A 21,046-nucleotide genomic window follows, 5' to 3' on the forward strand; every position below is an offset into this window, starting at 1 on the left:
GTTTGTTCGTATCGAATTAAGTTAACTATTGCACTGAGTGCAAACATAGCACCGCATTTTGTGACCGGAATAACACACGCGGCTTTCTGACGCTACCTGCCATGTGCATCTTAGTTTCCGGGAAATGCAGAGTTTTTTTTCTCTCATTCGCCGTGCGGTATCAAACATTGCATGAAAAATACACGCTTAGAGCAGATCCTCGAATCAAATATCTCGTTTGTCGCGAGGGGCATGAATGAATTCCCTGAATGAAAGAGCCAAACTGCAGTTAAAGTCCAACATTTAATAATTTGGCAAATAATTCGACTACAGATGTCCATGTAGGTTAAACACCATCACTTTATCATGTGTGTGTATTTTGACTGAAACTCGCGCGTGCCCACATAGACACCCCCACACCATCCCACTTTAGTTCCTCCGACACTCCCCCCTAAACAGAGCTGGACACGCCCACTTTTCTGACTTTTTCCAAAGTAGAGGTGTGAAAATACCCTGCTGAAACAAGGGGGTTTCATGGGCCTTTAATAATGTTATCTTTTGTTCTGATAATCTGATATTGTTTCTTACCAATTTCCAAAAGAGTTTCTTTGTTCACTCAACTTAAGACATTTTAGGTCAGTGCAACTGATGTTTTCAAAAGGTGAGCACACGGCAGCACCAATCATGTAGTGGTTAGCCATCGACACATGGCACTTCGGTGTTCACCGCGACCTGAGTTTGATTCCTGCCTCAAGGTCCAATGCTGATCCTTCCACTCTCTCCTGTCCCCTTGCTTTCCTGTCTATACTCTACACTGTCCTATCAATTAAAGGTGAGAAAACAAAATGTTGAGTACAGGAGAAAAACTAAAGGAAATAAGGATTCCGTTTTTTTTTTCACTCAACTTCAGGCACTGTAGTTCTACAGACAAAAAAATATTGAATTGTAACAACTTAAAATGTTTTGTTACAGAGTAGTTCACCTCTCCAGAAATTTAATAATCTTATGTTTACCCAACTTAATGTTTTTTTTTTTATCACTGACAAATAATTTTAGTTCAGTGCAGCTGATGCTTTCAAAAGTTGAGTGAACAAGAACAAGCAAAAGGAAATGAGGATTATTTGTTTGTTGTTGTACTGACTTTACAATTGGCATACAATTTTTTTACAGTGCAAGGTAATCAGATCCTAAATGTCCTGTTGTTTTATCAAAGATGCTTGTCAAGCCACTCTATAGCCTGGTTTCCATTATAGAAGAATGAGACTTACAGTATAGGTGTATTATCTAAGCATTAATAGTAGTCACATAAGAGGTGTTTCTGGCTGATAGAGTACACACTTAATTCTGGAACTGTGGATTCAGAATTTAGGGATGAACAAATAAATATATATATATATATATATATATATATATATATATATATATATATATATATATATATATATATATATATATATATATATATATATATATATATATATAATTTATACAATATATATATATATAGTTAAAGTCAGAATTATTAGGCCCCCTTTGATTTTTTTATTCTTTTTTTAAATATTTCCCAAATTATGTTTAATGGAAAAAGGAAATTTTCACAGTATGTCTGATAATATTTTTTTTCTGGAAAAAGTCATATTTGTTTTATTTCGACTAGAAAAGCAGTTTTTAATTTTTTTAAAAGCTCAAAATTTTTAGCCCCTTTAAACAAATTTTTTTCGATAGTCTGTTATACAATAACTTGCCTAATTACCCTAACCTGTCTAGTTAACCAAATTAACCTAGTTAAGCCTTTTTAACGTCACTTTAAGCTGTATAGAAGTGTCTTGAAAAATATCTAGTCAAATATTAATTACTGTCATCATGGCAAAGATAAAATAAATCAGTTATTAGAAATGAGTCATTAAAACTATTATATTTAGAAACGTATTGAAAAAAAATTATCTCCGTTAAACAGGGGGGGTGAATAATTCAGGGGGGCTAAAAATTCTGACTTCAACTGTGTGTGTGTGTGTGTTCAGTGTATATACAGAAACCATTTTTGATTTATTTTTGTTAATTCTGTGTTTCCATTAGCCTTGTTTTCAATTTGCCATTTCAATTATTGCAATTTTAAGGGTAATGGAAATTCAGCTTACAATGTTTATCACAACAAGTAATCATTAAGTTATGCTGTGTTTTAGGCTTGTTTGAATCTACAACATCTACTCTAAAAAAAATGAATGTGATTGTGATAGTTTACTACTGTTTGGTAAAGCTACAATGCTAAATGTGGTCCATTAGCCTGTGTGTACAGTTATGCTTATTGTATTCTGTAGTTGAGACTTGTGACAAACCAGACTTAAAATAACAAATTTGACATTTTTATTTTTACTTTTTAATTTTATTTTTAATTTTGGCTAATATATTGCTTTTCCCAGTACTGGGTTGCAACGGGAAGGTCATCTGCTGCGTAAAACATATGCAGGAATAGTTGGCGACCTCTGAAATAGAGACTAAGCCGAAGGAAAATAAATGAAGAATTAATGAATGAATATATTGCTGAATATATACAGTGCTCAGAATATATACAGTAAGTACAATATATAAGTACACCCCTCACAAATCTTTTAAATTCATATTAATAGGAAGCTATACAATTTTATATTTGTGCATTAGATTAGTCTGTACTGAAACCAAATCTGGAGCTTATCTAAAAAAAATAACTTACGATAACGGAACGAGTACACACAAATTTATATTCATTCATTCATTTTCTTTTTGGCTTAATCCCTTCATTAATCCAGGGTCGCCACAGCGGAATGAACCGCCAACTTATCCAGCACATTTTTACGCAGTGGATGCCCTTCCAGCCGCAACTCATCTCCGGGAAACATCCACACACAGTCATACACTATGGACAATTTAGCTTACCCAATTCACCTGTAGCGCATGTCTTTGAACTGTGGGGGAAACCGAAGCACCCGGAGGAAACCCACGCGAACGCAGGGAGAACATGCAAACTCCACACAGAAATGCCAACTGACCCAGCCGAGGCTCGAACCAGCGACCTTCTTGCTGTGAGGCGACAGCACTACCTACTGTGCCACTGCGTCGCCCTCCCAAATTTTTGTTATAGAAAAATATTAAATACAAATTGTAAAAAAGAGGAAAATACTAGAAAGGCACAAAGATGGAAAAATTTGGTTGAAATTTTGTAGGTTGTAACTTTATTTTTGCAATATTTTGCTTGAATTTAATTGTATTATCTTTCAGTTTCTAAATATGTTTGGTGACTAAAATATCATTTTAATAAATCTATCTGTTTAAAAAATCTGTTTTGTGTAAATGCACCAAAATACATTGCCTATATTCACTGGGAAATGGATAAAAATATACATTTTAAAATGGCGTGTACTTAATTATGCTAAGCACTGTATAATATGTTGGCAGAAACATCAGTGTGGTTGACGAACCACCTGCAGACACACCCTTACCTCTCCATATGCACCAGACACTTCCCTACAAACACTCTGCTACAAGGAATTATATTAATAACATTTATTAAATATTATATTAATAGTAATAATAAAACTGCTAAACTTAGACTTATATATATATTGCTGCTCTATGGTGATTTGAAGTGCTTCTTTTTTCTTCATAGTTCTTCATACTTAAGTTACTTTGGTGTTTGCTAACTGAATACTGTATATGTAAATCAATAGATTTAGTCCAATAAATCTTCCCTAGATTTTCACTCTTTTTATCTCATGCATTGTACAATGATGTACATTACTTTGAGAGCAGGTACTGTTGTCCATCTTTTCAGTCAAAAGTTTCTGGTCTTGCCACTGATTCAAAATATAAAACACCTGTTTAAACCATCCAAGCATATCAGTAAATATGCCCAAAGATAGCCTTATTTTATATTAGGCTTCATTTTTAGTTTTGCACCTTACTTTTGGTTAAAGTAGGCATAAAACAGGCTACTCCTCTGCAAAGCATTTGTACTAAAAATATGACTTACAGTAAGTGACATTTTGAAAGAAACACGCTATATGCAAAAACGTCCAAACCAAAATTTGCTGGTATGAGAAAGTGTGCATAATTTATATAACCACAGAAAAGCAATTAAAAGATTTAATTTTAACAGTGAAATGAGAAAGTCTTCTCCATAACCCCATCTAATTTTACCCTGGCTCCCAATGGTCCCTCTATGAAAAAATGAGGTCTGAAATTGTTATAAATTTCCCGTGTGACAAATTACACCGTAAACTAATTAATGCACCTGTTGGTCACCAGAAGTTTTTCTTTTTCATTACTTTTATTCCAAAGGTCAGATTCCTGACAAACACCTTGCTTTTCTTTCCGGCTGACATTCACATGCCATTGTTCCTCCCTTCCCTTTTTTTTCTGTTTTCCTGCAAGATCAAGCCATGTGATAATTCACTTAATTCAGCTGAATGTGACAGTAGCAGTGTAGCAGTTCTCTCCCACTGGGCTAGAAATAGCACAACCATTACAAAATCCACATCTCATGGGAACTGAGTGGTCACAGTACCAAACACCTCATTTTGGAGACCCTGCATTAAGGATTGCTTTGGGAGTTGTCTGTAATACAGGCCTACCTCAAAGTTTAGAGTTTTTAAGCACTCTTAGACCTCCAGTACTGCTTGTAAAAACAAGATTACGTAACAGTATGTGCGGTGTGTGAGATTTTTAATGAAAATACCACGACTATATTTTGTAATACTTGTAACATGTTTTGATAAGAGACCAATCATTGACATTAGTTAAAGCATACATTAATACTGAGGCAGGGTTTCAATTAACTAAAAAGAATATAAAATATTTTCATTGCCTGATTAAGTATAAGTAGGGATGCTCCGATCAGGATTTTTGCAGACGATAACAACTACCGATTCCTTGTCATGGTGATCGGCAGATACTAAGTACCGATTCTGATGCTTTAAGCTTTATAATGCAAAAAAGCTAATTTACCTATAAGTATGATAGTAAAGTGCAGTGGCGCCATATTTATTTATTACATAATTTAAATAGATTATTAAACAATATACACTATGATATATTGACAAAGCAAGAAAGAATGAGAATAAATAAAGGTGTGCGTGTATGTACTTGCATGGTGGGAGATGGGTAAAGAAATCTGTTGGCTTTAGTTTTGCTGGCAGTTTTTCCGCACCTTAAAATTACAATTCAGATAACTATTGTTTAACACAAGGTTCAGAATGAGTAAACACTCTTTAAAACAGATAAACCTAATTGAGACATTTGCCAAAAGGCCTAAAACTGATGATACAAATACTGATCTCCTGCATGGGTTGGAGAATGCATTCATCAGTACCTAAGCCGGGGGAACTGTCTCTTTCACGGAGACCCGGGAGGGACATGATGGTGGGGGAAAAAAATAGGTGGAAGAAAAAAAAATTGGTGGTAGAAAAAAAATAACTGGGTAGGAGATGACGGAAAAAGTTGTGGTAGGTTATTCGAAATGTGGTGGGTTTCTTAGAAGGTGTTGGTTATTAATTTGTGGGTTATTAAAGGTCTTTTCTGTCACTACTTGTTTAGGCTGCTTCAATACATTCAGTGTATGCTGCATAATTAATCATTAAAAGATCAGAATCTTAACACCCACGCAACATTTATTATAAATGACGGTGATTTGCTTATGTTTATTAATCCTTCGAACCGCTGCATTTAAATCTGTGATTGAAAAAACACTAGAATCAAGAAAGGGATTTAGTTTTTAGTGTTTTGAGTTAGTTATGAAGTTACAAACAGTCAAATAACACAGAAGTACTGGGATAACATGAAGGTGATTTTAATCTTTAAAATAAACTGCAGTTTATAGTTTAGAAAAAAAACATGTTTATAGTAAAATCACCGTCATGTGCTTGAAAAATTAAAGTTGTAGGCAGCAACTACATTATTTAACCAATAGGTAGCCATCAAAGCCATCAAAAATATGACACTAAATAATTCTTCAAAAATGATACATCTAGCAATGAAACATGAAGTTTTGAGTGAATAAATGAATCATTTATTGAAAAAGAGACTAAAAATAAATAGGGTATAAACAAATTATAATGTTAGATTTATACATCTGTATATGTGTTATTAGCCACAGAAGTAGTAACTAGTAGTAGTAGTAGTAGTGGTAGTAGTAGTAGTAGTAGTTACTGAATATTTTACTTTTTTTTATTCAGCTGATTATTTCTTCATTTTATTTTATGAAACCAAGCATTTTTTGCAGTGCTGTTTTTGTAATAAATGGAAAGCTAATGACATCTGCCTCCTTTTTGGCTGATCTGAGAAATGATCAAATCCTTGACCAAAAAACCATGATGTGATAAGAACTGTGGGATTTGTGATCCGTTATACCACTAGTTAGTTTGTGTTTGTAGCTACATTAACTAATGAAACCTTATTGTAAAGTTTGACCAATGTGGGTAATAAAGCTACTCATTGATGGATAGAAAATCTCAGATTAGGTCCTGTAAATAATATCATCAGACAATTTTTAGCACTGGATTACTAAATGTTGAAATAAACATTCAATTTAATACAATTTTTAAAGTCTATGGTGGTTCATTTTATTAACTGTTAACATCTGGAACCTTATTGTAAATAAATACCAACATTTTCAAAATAAAAGTTCGAGCTGATCAGGAATTTTAAAAACAATTTGTTTGTCCCTTTTTCTTTTTGTTAATAGTGGTACTCTAACTGATTAATGTGACCAATTTTATAACTTATCCCTTTTTTACATATGAAAATTCCTGATTTATTTTATATTATCAGAAAAGGTCAAATTGAGGATACTGCACACACATCAGTCCACATGACATGACTGCAAGTTAATCATTTCTTCCAAAAAAGAAAAGACTGTATTTGCAATTAATTTGCTATGAATCCAAAAAAGGATTACACACCCAGATAATATCAATTCCTTTAATTATTCCATGGCCAAATCTTTTTTAGACACACAGCAATTTAATTAACTGAATTTTTAAGCATAGACTTTTTACTCATTTTCTACAGTATTATGATAAAAATTAATCGTTTAGATTTTTTCATTTCCAGTTTAGGATCAAATGACATTTTCAATCCCAGAATTTCTTTCACACTTTTCAATCCCACTGTTTATCATATCGTTACCTTGGAATTATAAGGTTCTGTCTGCGTTCTGAATGATTTTGAGATATTGAGCTGCAAAGTATTTGCAATCCATATAGTAAACAATATGCGTCTAACAGTTTTCCTTCATACATTAACATGACAGAGACCCTAAATGTACTCTAAATGTAAATTATCAAAATTCTCTTAAATTTGCTCTCTTATTATTGAAGAATTACTTTCCAAGAAATACAAATCACAAAACAATATAAAATGGTAATGTAACAATATTTTGATGTTTGTGAATGTTACATTTTTGCTTTCTATATCATTTATTTAATGTTTTTGGATGAATATTGTTTCTTGTTCGAATTAAGCATACAAGGCTGTGCTGAGTATTTTATACAGTGCAGATGTTAATTTTATGAAATAATATGGAAAGGTTATTGAATTTTATGCTTTTTTTTATTACATTTTATTTATTGAATTATATGCACCATGAATGAAATTAAGTACTTGCCCTTAATGACGAATTTAAAAACTTTAAAATAAAACAGATGATAAACAAATGTGTTTAATAAACACATTTTAAATTTTACATTTCATCTCAAAGTCAATAAGCGCTTCGAAATCATCACATTCACACACATCTTTTAAGTGCGGCATTATTTAGTCAACTCCGTATTTCTTTCTGGTCTCTCCTGCTGTCAACGGTGCAGTCCAGCGAAATGACAAAGAAAGCTGAAAGCTGACATGGTCCTCGTGTGTGCATTCGAAATGCTGATTGGCTCACTGAAATAACCTTATAGAGACAAGCTAGAGTTCAGCTTTGTAGATAAAAGCTTTTTTTGTTTTGTTAAATAAAAAGTCTTAAAATGTAAACAAACTTATAAAAAAAAAACATCACATAAATAAGATGTCATTTAATAAGAATATGTGAATAACTCTATATTGACAAAAATGCCAGATAGACTCTTAAAATTCTAAGGTGACGATATTCTATCATTTCCATATTCGTGTTAAAATCAGAGAGCACCTACCTTAGTGTAAACCCCCCAGGATAGTTCAGTCTCTGTTACCATCACAACGATCCCAAACATGCCGAATATCAGGGCATAGTCACTGAGCCGCTTGCGTTTCTCAAAAAGTGCCCTCCTGTGGCCCAGTTTGTAGCCAATATCTTTATTCTTCTTCTGCGGTGCGTTGCCGCTCTCTCGGACCAGGCTCTCATTGGACGCCTTGCTGGGGTCTTCGCCTCCGCCCTTGGAGACGACCACTTCCAGGCCGGAGCTGTGCAGCGTCTGGAGCGGCTGGGTCTCAGAGTCATGCTCCGCCAGGTTGCGTCTTGACGCCGCCAGGCTGCCCAGTGGTCTCACCACTCCTCCATTGTACTTGCAGCTGTTCATGGCTATCTGAGGGAGTGAGTGACTGCTCTCGGAGACGGAGGCCTTGGATCCAGCATGGCTCAGCTTTGTTCGCTCAGCATGTGCCTGTCAGCAAAAAAGCAAACGCAGACAAATAAGTGTCAGCAGCATATACACGGAAAGCTGGCATTAGTCTGCTCTCTTGGCCCTGCTCCATGGGCAGAGTGTCCCGTGGCTCACTTCGTCAGAAGACCCACTGTAGCATTTCCAAACGTAGCACTTTAGCATTTCCAGGTGAGTAAAAAGTAACTAGGCATTAAAATGGAGCAGGATGAAGCGCAAGCTTATAATTTTCCCCACCCCAATACCACATACATCATTCGTCTATTACTTCAAATTATTTCTTCTTTTACTTATCGCTTCTTTTTACCTGAGACATACATGAGCTTTACATGAGACATTTCATCCTTTTGGCATCTTTAACGTATTGTATGGTTAATTCATCATTTGTATAATGACATAAAAAAAACTGCAAACAGCCAATAACAATTAAAGCATTTTGTTCTTTTTTCAATCACCTTTATTTATCAACATATTTCTTTAATAATATATTTTTACATTTCACTTATTTTTACAATCACTTCTATTAATCATTATATTCCTTTATTAATATATTTTTATACAACTTTTTAAATTGATTAATATCCTGACATTGTTTGAGAATCTGTTCCATAATTTCACACCACATACACATTTTTTAAAAAAGTTGTTCTTGTTTTTCAACCTAAGATTTTGTTCCACTCTCAGATTACATCCCCCTTGTCTTTCTTCAAAAAACTTTTGCATTTCAGAAGTAATTAATTTCTAACTTTACACATAATTTGTGCTGTTTTAAATTTAACCAAATTCAATTTAAGTATCTTCAACTGCAAAAATAAAGGATTTCTATGCTCCAAATACTAGTGCTGGGCAATTTTGCCTAAAATCAAAATCTTGATTAATTGAACATTTTAACTCGATTACGATTATTTAAAAAAAATTTGCCCTCACAGTTTACTGACAGGTTTTTGTACAGTAAATATGCTCACATATTACAAGTAAGAGATTTCTAAATGAAGGTGTATTGCTTGATTAAGTAAACACACAGTATCTGCTACCTATGATTCTTTATTTTCACCGTTGAACATCTGAAAATTAAAATACACATTGCCTTTTTTTCTAACTCATAAAAAGTGAAAATAAATAACTTTTACTTTTGGAAACAAAAAAAATTATTTTGAATGTTTTTCATATTAAAAGTAGAAAATAAGCAGAAAATCATCTCTAATAAATAAAATAACTCTTGCATATCATGTAAATAATATTTCAAACAGTGCATTTCTTGCATCTTCTGTAAACAAATACTTTAATGTAAATAATAATTTGAATGTAATGAATAATTAGCCAGCATATCTGGCGAAACTTCCAGTCATTGTCAATACAGTGCAAAGTAAGGCTCAAAAATGGATCCTGATTGACCAGAGATCAGATGTGGCTGCAAAGTGGCCTCAGAAGAATAAATCAGCCACAGCATCTAACAGAGGGGCCTCATGTGACACGTAGGGAAAGTAATTTTAAAAAATCGTCCCGGAAAAATTTGATCGATTATAGGTTCTGAATGTCGATTTCGATTACTTTTCGATTAATCGCCCAGCCCAATTTTCTATCATTCTAATTACTTTCTTCTGCACTGTGCATAAGGATCTAAATTAGATTTATATGTATTCCCCAGCTTTTCAACACATTAAATCATATACAATATGGCAACATAAGTGTGTTGTATAGTACAAACACTGACTTTATGTCACCCATCTTGTACATGGTAAACCAAGTGCATGTGTGAACTTTGCATTTAGTGCCTACATCTTAAGCTTATAGTTTTTTTATTTTTATGAAATAGTATGCACAGTATATTCTTGCATTCTTTGCATGAGTTTAACTGCTTTTTTGCCCACAAGATGGCAACAATGACCCTGGGGTGTACATTTTAATGAGAGTTGAAGACGTGCATAAATGAATGAGATCAAAATGCATTCAAGCAACAGCATTAATGGATATATACATGGGTGATTGACTGTGAAAAGGAATCTCAAGTCAAGTCAAATCAAATCAAGTCGAGCTTAATTGTCATACCAATACAGTAGCATGAAATGTCGTGTCTTGCAGGACCACGGTGCTTCATAAATAAACAATTGTAAATATGAACACAACACTGGATGTAAGAGCTATTTTAAACCTATACATAATTAACCAACTTCAGCGGAAATCTAACATTATTTACTACTACTCTATAGATAGACAGACTATACAAGTACTATACATAAGACAGTACAATAACAGTGCAAGATATTGTGCAAAAGAGGTATTTTAAGGTTGAAGAAAACAAGTAGTGCAGGTAAACATTGTTTTCATTGAGTCCTTGTAAGATGGAGTATAAGTAAAGTGTCCGGTGCCAATAGAAAGAAGTGTGTTTTTCAAGCCCACTCAGAGAAACACATATACTGTACATAAATATAAGTCTTGTCGTCTATATGCAAGTTTTAGGAACAACAAATAATAACTGACTAGTTGATCATTTGGTATGTTTATGATTATTTTACCAAAATAAAATCTGATCATGCCTTGATTATTGAATTATTTAATTAGTACAGTAAGGTCTGACTTTGCTTAGACACAAGTCTGGTCACTTAACAGAAAAAAATGTACAGTTTAGAATATAAAGTCATGGTGCAATGGAAAAAGAATTAATATTGTGTATGACTCACATGAGCTTGAAGGACTGCATCCAAACATCTCTACAATGACTCAAATAACTTATTAATAAAGTCATCTGGAATGGCAAAGAAAATGTTCATGCAGGACTCCCTGAGTTCAACACGATTCAATTTCAATGCCTCCTCCTTCATCTTACCCCAAACATGCTCAATAATGTTCATATCTGGTGACTGGGCTGGCCAACATAGGAGCACCTAGATCTTTTTTGCTTTTAGGAACTTTGATGTGGAGGCTTAAGTATGAGAAGGAGCGCTATCCTGCTGAAGAATTTGCCCTCTCCTCTAGAAGTCAGGTTATTTTTTGTTGCTCTTACACTGGGATCAACAACAAGACTTTTTACATATCAAACACATTTTTATGAATTATCTATAAGGTAATGAAATGCTTGTGTATTAAACGCCTGTGTACATCTACACATTAAATAGAGTATATTTTGGAAGGCTTTGGTAATGTGGACATAAACTTCCAAAAATATATGTATGCCAATGCTAACAATCATGTAAAAAGATGACCTGTGCCTCAAACACTGTTTAATACCAAAAACTGTTTGGTATTAGTGGCTTTAGTGCCATCAAGTTTGACTTAATATAATTATATCAGGCTGGTCACATCATTCACACATTAATATTATAATTATTTAAATAATAATAAGGTATGTTATGCTCAGGCGAAAGGTGATTTGGGTCAATTTGGGTCAGATTTATATTTCAGGACTCGAGAAGACCTCTCGTTTGAAAAATCTCTATATGAGCAAACTGTGAGATTTATTATGTGCAACTCTGGCAATACTGAAACACAATAACAGAAAGTCTAGTCCTCTGATGAAATACATGGCAGAAATTACCCACACACAACAGATGTGCGGCAATCGTGATGGTTCATGGCTAAATTTCCCAAAATGGAGAGACATAATGACGTTTCAGTGTTTGCCTGGAGTGAGCAGTGGGCTCTCTGAAAGTCATGTTGCTGCTTTTTACTCGCACTCCTGGATCTGTGTCTCTACAGGTGATGGAAAACCAGCTCAAGATCATGACTTTTGTGCTGATGATTCATATATATATTTAATTTATTTTGTCCATGTCACTCACTGTGTGCTCCTTATACATTATATTTTTAGATTGGCAGTTCATTCCGCTGTGGCGACCTCAGATTAATAAAGGGACTAAGCCAAAATGAAAATGAATAATATAATATAATATAATATAATATAATATAATATAATATAATATAATATAATATAATATAATATAATATAATATAATATAATATAATATAATATCACTTTATTTTTTGTTTCAAAAAGGAATAAAATAAACATTTAGTGTTTTTCTAAGCAAAAAAAATTATCTTTTTACTGAGTAATTAACAGTGTCAAACTGTAAGGCCAAGAGTTTTCCCTCGGGTTTATGTGCTTAAACTTTCCTTATTATAATGGCAAAATTCATTTTTATTTTTTACTATACTATTTAAAATGTATCTACTTAAAATTATCAAGGTTATTGTAAATAATCAGAATAAATAAGTAATTAGATTAAATAACAGGAAATTATGCATACACACACATGCTTCTAGCATATATGTGGACATTTATGATTCTAAAATATAAGGGACATATATGATTCTGACATTCATCGGATATATATGTTTCCGGCATATATTTGGACATATATGTCTCAGAAATATTTGGGACATTTATTTGTTATACACATAATGGTTGTATATTTTTCTTGCATATATGTGGAAATAAATGTTTCTGACATATGTGGGACAGACATTTTGTGTTTTATACATAAATGTGCCATTTATGTTTCTGGCATATATGTGGACATATTTGTTTTTGAGATGTATGGGACAAATATGTTTCTGACATTTATGTTTCTGAATTAAATGGGACATATATTTTTCTGGGTCAGTTGGCGTTTCTGTGTAGAGTTTGCATGTTCTCCCAGTGTTTGTGTGGGTTTCCTCCTAGTGTTTCCTCCGGGTTCCCCCAAATCAAATCAAATCTCTGAGGTCCCTAGAGTGTGTGTGTGAAATTTTAGCTAAAAATACAACACAAATAATGTTTTATAACTCTGAAAGTGCCCCTTTTAGGCTTTGATTCAAATTGTGTCGTTTTGGTGACTGTCGCATTAAAACAAGACTGTGTCCTAGCACTCTTTTTGAAAAGGATGGGGCAATTAATGCCTATGTGTCAGCATAGTGGCAGTTTTAGAACTTTAACACCAGACGGCTGCTTCTTACTCAGGACTGTTTATGCTAATGAGGGAGAGATCATCACTAATGGGCATGACTTTTCCTACTCTGATGACATAAACAAAGGGAGAATGTCAAAGTGTTTCTGCAGACTGTTTTTATTCAGTGTGATCATAAAAAATATAATTAGTTATGTTTAAGCATTAGGATATATTCACAAACTGTTGGCACATATTTGTGTTTAAACCCCTTACAAAAGTGATTTTAACAAAGTCTCTAATATATTACATCTACTAAAACACAGAAAATAATACTTTACAAAATGTATTGTAAACAAATCATATAAATATTTGCATATTAGTTGATAAAATGACTTAATTTAATATAAAAACTGAATAAATATATTTATATAACAATAATTTATTGCATTGTTCTGAAACTGTGCTCTGTAATCTTCAACACAAGATGATCAAATGATGACAAACGTGTGTTCACACCATAAGTCACACTTCATATCTGCATTAGGTGGTCTCATCCCAATCATTTTCCACAGCAGACATATAGTCTACACAGTCATTCAAGCTCATTTTCTGTAGGTTCCGGTCCTCACAACTCAGTCCATACAACTAATATAAACATAACATTATACTGAGATTACAACCAATTAGAATATGAAAGAACAATACATTATATCCAAACATCACAGCTGGATTTTTACCATAAAACTCAATACTGCAGTTACATATCCTATCATTTCTTTTCTAGTCATTCTGAACTTAATACAACACCATATTCCAAACAGCCCATCAGCTAATGCAAGTTTGAGTGTGTCAAATTTTTTAATGTCAGGACTATTAATAGGAGGCTCTGAACACAGAAGAGGCCACTTTGAAACTGATGGTATTAAAATCACTGCAAGCGCTCCAGCGTTAGTGACAGGAGAATATGCCAACACATTCATCTACCTTTGTATGAAAGCTATAATGCACGAAAAAACACACATCACAGTACTACACATGTCTTCAAAAAGGACACATTTTGTACCGGAGGACCATAGACGAGGGTACTCGGAGTGCATTATACAAATTCACACCGTTTTCGATGCTTATGCGCGTTATGCAACCTTTCAGTGTTTCCTTCTAAAGCAACTGACCCGACGGGTTCATGTTCAAAAAACGATTGAGGAAAACAAAAAAAAAAACATGCACAAAAAAATGAAAAGATATCTCAAAATCCCAGTGCGTGGAAAACAAATCTTGATATGTTTTATATTTAGACTATATGTAAGTATGCGTGTTTTTGTAATGATAATACTTGGTCGATGAAACCTGTAGACCAATTTGGGAAGGACTCTTATACATGACGTGGCAACCTTTGCTGAAACAAGCGTAACGGCTAATGTTAATGCTGCAGTACACAGGAAAAAAGAACAGAGACTGTTTTTGTATTTGAATGGATATCGACAGAGGAAACGTTCGAGAGAAAACAGCTTATAATTTGAGAGAATCAACTAACTGCGTCATATTACTTTTGCTGGCAACTATATAGATTTTCCAATGAAAAAAAATGTATGCATGCATTTATGGTATTACCATCTGCAAATGTGCAGTAATATTTAATAATAGGAGTTGTTGTATATATACAAATATTATACAAAATATTTTGTGATATTTTATACTGTCTAAAGAAAGAATTAAATGTATGTGTTTTGTTCTAATTATAGTTAAAACAGTCAACAACATATTGCTAATATTAAAAAAATACAGAATTTACATCATAATTTAAAGCACAAAATTGCATAGTCTTGTGAGGATTTGCTAATGAGTATTTTATAGTGTTATTAAATTATTATTGTTTAATATTTGACTTTAAGTGAGTATTGTAAAATTGTAATCTGAATTTTAAAACAAAAAGGATTGGAAGATTAGTTATCCAGTACTGGTCAAAGCTAATAATAACAAATAAAAAAATATATGATGGTATTAATATCAGCAAATGTGCAGTAATATTTAATAACAGTTGTAGAATATTTTGTAATATTTTAATCTTACAAGTTTTCTTTCTTTGGCTTTAATATTCACACACACATATATATATATTAGATTAGATTGGATTAGATTGGATTTTGATGAATTCACTGTAATAGATAAAGAGAAAAATTAATATTGTATTAATAAATGTTGTTTTACATTGTGTTTGATTTACAAAACGATGTGTTCTCTTGACGACTTCCAGTTTTCAACAAATTAATCAGACTAGAATCCTAAGGATTAATTGATTGATGTGTATGCCTAATAATTCATTTACTAGTGAATAATATATTTTACTGAGAAAAATGCTTATTTAAAAGACAAACATGCTTCGAGATATTGTAAACTGTAAACAACAGTTAGGCTTTTTATTCAACAATTCTGAATTTTATATATTAAACAATTTTGACTTGCAGAACTGTGAAATATATCATTTTAATTGGCAAGAAAATAGCCAGGTGTCATCATGGCAGATGTAAACACACAAATCTTTAAAAAAAAAGTAAAAAATTTTTAGGATTGTGAGATCTAAACATGCACTCCAATAGTGTCCAAATCTGTGTGGGGAAAAACTGAAGATTTCCTGTACATTTATATCCCTCAACAAGTGTATTTCATTCAATTCTGACTTTATAACTTATTTTTAGTGCTGGGCAAAGATTTATTGTGATTAATTGCATCCAAAATCACCGTAATATCATTCATTTATTCATTTTCTTGTCTGCTTAGTCCCTTTATTGATCCGGGGTTGCCACAGCGGAATGAACCGCCAACTTATCCAGTGAGTTTTTTACGCAGCGGATGCCCTTCTGGCTGCAACCCATCTCTGGGAAACATCCACACACACACTCATACACTACGGAGAATTTAGCCTACCCAATTCACCTGTACCGCGTGTCTTTGGACTGTGGGGAAAACCCACATACTGTGTGTGTGTGTGTGTGTGTGTGTGTGTGTGTGTGTGTGTGTGTGTGTGTGTGTGTGTGTGTGTGTGTGTGTGTGAGAGAGAGAGAGAATGGGGAGTGGGTCAGAATGGGGAAGAAAGGTGATTTAAGTGACTTTAAACGTGGCATCACTGGTGCCAGATGGGCTGGTCTGAGTATTTCAGAAACTGCTGATCTACTGAGATTTTCCCAAACAACCCTCTCTAGGGTTACAAAAAATGGTGAGAAAAAGAGAAAATATCCAGTGAGCGGAAGTTCTGTGGGCACAAATGCCTTGTTGTTGCCAGAGGTTGGAGAAGAAAGGCCTGACTGGTTCCGGCTGATAGATAGTAACTTCCGGCAATTGTAACTCAAATAACCACTCGTTACAACCGAGGTATGCAGAAGAGCATCTCTGAACAAACAACACGTCCAACCTTGAGGCAGATGGGCCACAGCAGCAGAAGACCACACCAGGTGCCATTGCTGTCAGCTAAGAACAAGAAACTGAAAGCTTAATTCAACAGGCTCAAAATATTGAACAATTGGACATTAGGAGATTGTAAAAACGTTCCCTGGTCTGATGAGTCTCGATTTCTGCAGCAGCATTCAGATGGTAGGGTCAGAATTTGACGTCAACAACATAAAAGCATGGATCGATCCTGCCTTGTATCAATGGTTCAGGCTGGTGGTGGTGGTGTATTGGTGTGGAATATTTTCTTTGCACACTCTGGCCCATTAGTACCAATTGAGCATCATGTCAATGTCACAGTTTACCGGAGTATTTTTGCGGACCATGTCCATCCCTTTATGACCACAGTGAACCCTTCTGATGGCTACTTCCAGAGGGATAACTTGCCATGCCATAAAGCTCGAATCATCTCAGACTATGACAATTAGTTCAGTGAGCTCAAATGGCCTCCACAGTCACCAGATCTCAATCTAATAGAGCATCTTTGGGATGTGGTGGAACATGGGGAGTCATATCATTGATGTTCAGTCAACAAATCTGTAGCAACAGCGTGATGCTATCATGTCAATATGGACCAAAATCTCTGAGGTGTATTTCCAGTACCTTGTTGAATCTATGCCACAAAGAATTAAATCAGTTCTGAAGGCAAAAGGAGGTCCAACCCAGTACTGGAAGGGTGTACTTAATCAAGTTGCCCAGTGAGTGTATATCTACACCTTAAAAAATAAAGGTAACACTTGAACAAAACAGTGCAACTCCAACTGGTCCCTTTATTTTTGGAGCAGTATTTCTATATATGTGATCCATGTACATAAACAAAACTATACAAAATGATCACTAAAATGTTTTTTAAAATAGTTAAACATCTTGGTGAACGTTAAGAGCTGTAAATCAATACCTCCCTATACCCTTTTAACTTCAGATTTATAGATGTATTTATCAAAACATTTCCTTATCTTGCTATTTGCATAATTATGTCTGATAAACAACTTTATGATGGCAGCTGAGGTGAAACATTTTCTCATCTTTTTTACTTCAATCAACACCCCGTGTAACACATTTCCTGATATCACACTGGCATTTAGAGCATGGGGTATCAGCGGTGAATGAAAAGCAATAATTCCATTTTCTGCAGGCTCATTCATATGGTTTTTGCAGTAGCCCGTGGGGGTCAGCTGAGATGAAACAACATGATGCTGGACATTATTATATCGCACAAAGAAACAAAAATGTGGAGAATGTGCCCACTGCCCAAAGACACTGAATGCCTCTATGATTATTTTCTGTACGATGGGCTGTTGTGGATGAACGTCCCCCATAAAACCTTTACAGCAAGCTGATCCCATTTAAATGGACCTTTTAGACTGAGCAGAAATGAGCTGGCTGGGAGGAGGACAGAAAGGCTTTTATAAAAGAAGACGCTAAAGAGTTAAAGATAGCCCTTTCCTCTTTCAAGTCTTTCTGAAACAGACTCTCTGGATTTCACAACAAAAGAATTAGGCCTGAGGTCGGGATTCCTTTTCATTTTCCCTAATTTTTTTACTTTTCTAGACTCAGATTTTCTGACATCTGATCATTTATCTCAGTACATTCAGATTACATGTCGTGTTGCCAAACATACTGGTAAAAATAAAGGTTCTCCTTGGCATTGAAAATACTATGAAGGCAAGACAAGTTTATTTATATAGCACATTTAACACACAATGGTAATTCAAAGTGCTTAATCTAACATCTATTGAACATTCTCATAAAGGTTCTTTATAGTGGAAAAATGTCTTTAGATTTTTAAAATGTACTTTAGACTAAGAAAAAAACAGCTCTTTCAAAAACTGATCAGTGAAAGATTCTTTGTGAACTAAAACTGTGTAACTGGAGGAAGGTACAAAAACATTAAGATCAAGTGTGATATGATAATTATAAAAATAAGACATTATGCTTTTAAGGACTGCTTGCATTTTAAATATCAATCATAACAATCTATTTGTTACATTCGATTTAATTCAGCCTTCTATCGGTGTGTGGTTTTTCAGCCTGATCTCACGGGGAAATTGGCTTATCTCAAAGTTTAGTGGCTAATTCGTACGATTTTAAAAGGAACCTCACTCCTCAATCCAAATGTCATTGGGGTAAGCAAATCATTCAGAATTGTAGGAATGAGATCATTCATATTTATCCGATTGAGCCACTAAATCAAAAAGTTACGAATTGCTGTGAGACTGGGTTGAGTTTCTTAGGCTCTGGATATTTGGCTGAGATACAATTTTGAGGTAATTATTTTTGTTCAAAAATCTAAATATTGAGAAAAAAGTTAATAGAAATGCATTTGTTTTATTTAGGTTTTGATATATTCACAAAATGTCTTCCTGGAACACGATCTTTACTTAATATTCAAAAGAATTCTGAAATTAAATAATCTATAATTTGTTGGCTAAACTTAAGACAGCAACTTAAGACTGGTTTTGTGGTCCAGGGTCACATTTATTAAACATTAAAAGTGTTGTCAATAATTACATTTATTTAGAAAATATAATCTTCTAAATATGGCAGAATATTGTATCCTTAATAATAATGTTAATAATATGGTATACATTTACTAATTAAATAATCATTATCAAGATTTCATTCTCTATTTAAACTCTAACCAATGTATTTACCCTTTAAAATATTTCCAACATTTTATAAAGCAAACAGTACAGTCATCTGTAAATATTTTCATTTTCTATTGGGGCTGGGCGATAAAATCTGTGTCTGTATTTCGATAAAATCGATAAAATATTGATTTAAAAAAAAGTTTCAGCATGAAGTTTTGGTATGAAGGCTATAGTTTTATTAAAATGTGGCTGCTGAGCATGCACCTTAGAAGGAATGCCAATAAGCCTAAGATGTAAGTTTGTCTTTTCCAATGGAGCCGTGCAACTTGTAAGACGAGCACATGGTGAAAAAACTTCGAAACTTTTCTGAATGTTGCGAGCAAACCAACCAATCTGCTTCACTCTTTGTATGGAATATACACATTTTAGTAGAAATGGCAGAATAATAACCTCAGACAAACACAGCGCACCCAAACACTGCAGTACAGGTTTGTCCGTTTGTCATCCTCTGAGGGAACTGTCGATGGTCGCCTAGTTATGAGAGATACCATAGAAAATGGTGAAGGAAACCACGTGCTCGCGCTTGTCACTTCAGGTCACAATAACAACACATGCGAAAATGAGTGCCGTATAGCGGCAGTGAGGAGACAGTCAGTAAAAAAGTATGTAAAGATGTTGCCAGAGTTTTGGTTTATTTTCTTGTGCATCCCAGCCACTAGCACCCCATCTGAAAGATATTTTAGTATAGGAGGTTTGTTATCATTTAACTTAACAATTTGCAATGTTGCAGTGTGTATTTAAATAATGATGGCTGGTTCCTTTACTTAAAAGCTCAGATTTGATTATCATAATTTGTTTTGTTTACCGAGTTTTCATTTTTTCTACATTTATCCAGACCTTTTCAAAATGCTAAAAATTATGTTTTTAATTACTGTAAAGTGAAGTGGTTTTATCCTTAACAGGTGAATCGCTCTTTAATAAGTGCATTACCCTATCAAAGACTCATGCTGCTATAAACAATTTATTAATCAAAACTTTAAAAACCTCTCTTTTCAAAATAAACCAAGTTATACATTATGCGGAGACTAGAAAATGAAAATAATCCATGTCAGTAATACGATTAAACCATTGGTGCCTAATAACATCAAACACTGCCAATTGACGGCAGTTTGATAACAGTAACACTTTGTTAACACTAAGATAGGACACTAAATTTCAGATCACTTTCTTTCAGTCTTTAATTTTTCATCCCATAATATGTTTAATAATTGTATAAGAGATGCTTATCGGATATTTCAAATGACATAACTGAAATGCAAGGATCACTGAGCAAGCAACTTTAACTCTAAACACTCAAAAGAAAGAAGAACAAAAAGGTATTACAAATCAATCGCAGACACAGTAGTATATGTGAAGTCTTTCAGTGCACAACGTCTATGATTGTGGACCCGTGGGTTACACTGGCCACAATAGCAAACTACTATTAGGTTTCAGCATGTGTCACAGGATATTGTAACTATACACTTGATCAGTCTGTCTCTGGGAAAATATTTCGTTTAAG

The 21,046-nt window shown here is 33.8% G+C and overlaps 1 protein-coding gene across 20 annotated transcripts in view; it reads right to left on the reverse strand.

Annotated features, from left to right (window-relative positions):
* Nucleotides 1-21,046, reverse strand: part of kcnn1a (potassium intermediate/small conductance calcium-activated channel, subfamily N, member 1a) — a 72,125-nt gene that overhangs the window by 24,070 nt on the left and 27,009 nt on the right. For all 20 annotated transcript variants that reach the window (XR_012388456.1, XR_012388466.1, XR_011017330.2 and 17 more), the window contains one exon: nt 8,136-8,585. Coding sequence is in view for 11 of the 20 variants with exons in the window: in XM_005171236.6 (XP_005171293.1) it covers nt 8,136-8,585 (450 nt within the window). In the remaining 9 variants the exon portion in view is untranslated. The remainder of the gene's footprint in view (nt 1-8,135; nt 8,586-21,046) is intronic.

Source organism: Danio rerio, chromosome 2, assembly GCF_049306965.1.
Source record: "Danio rerio strain Tuebingen ecotype United States chromosome 2, GRCz12tu, whole genome shotgun sequence".
NCBI classification, from domain to species: Eukaryota; Metazoa; Chordata; class Actinopteri; order Cypriniformes; family Danionidae; genus Danio; species Danio rerio.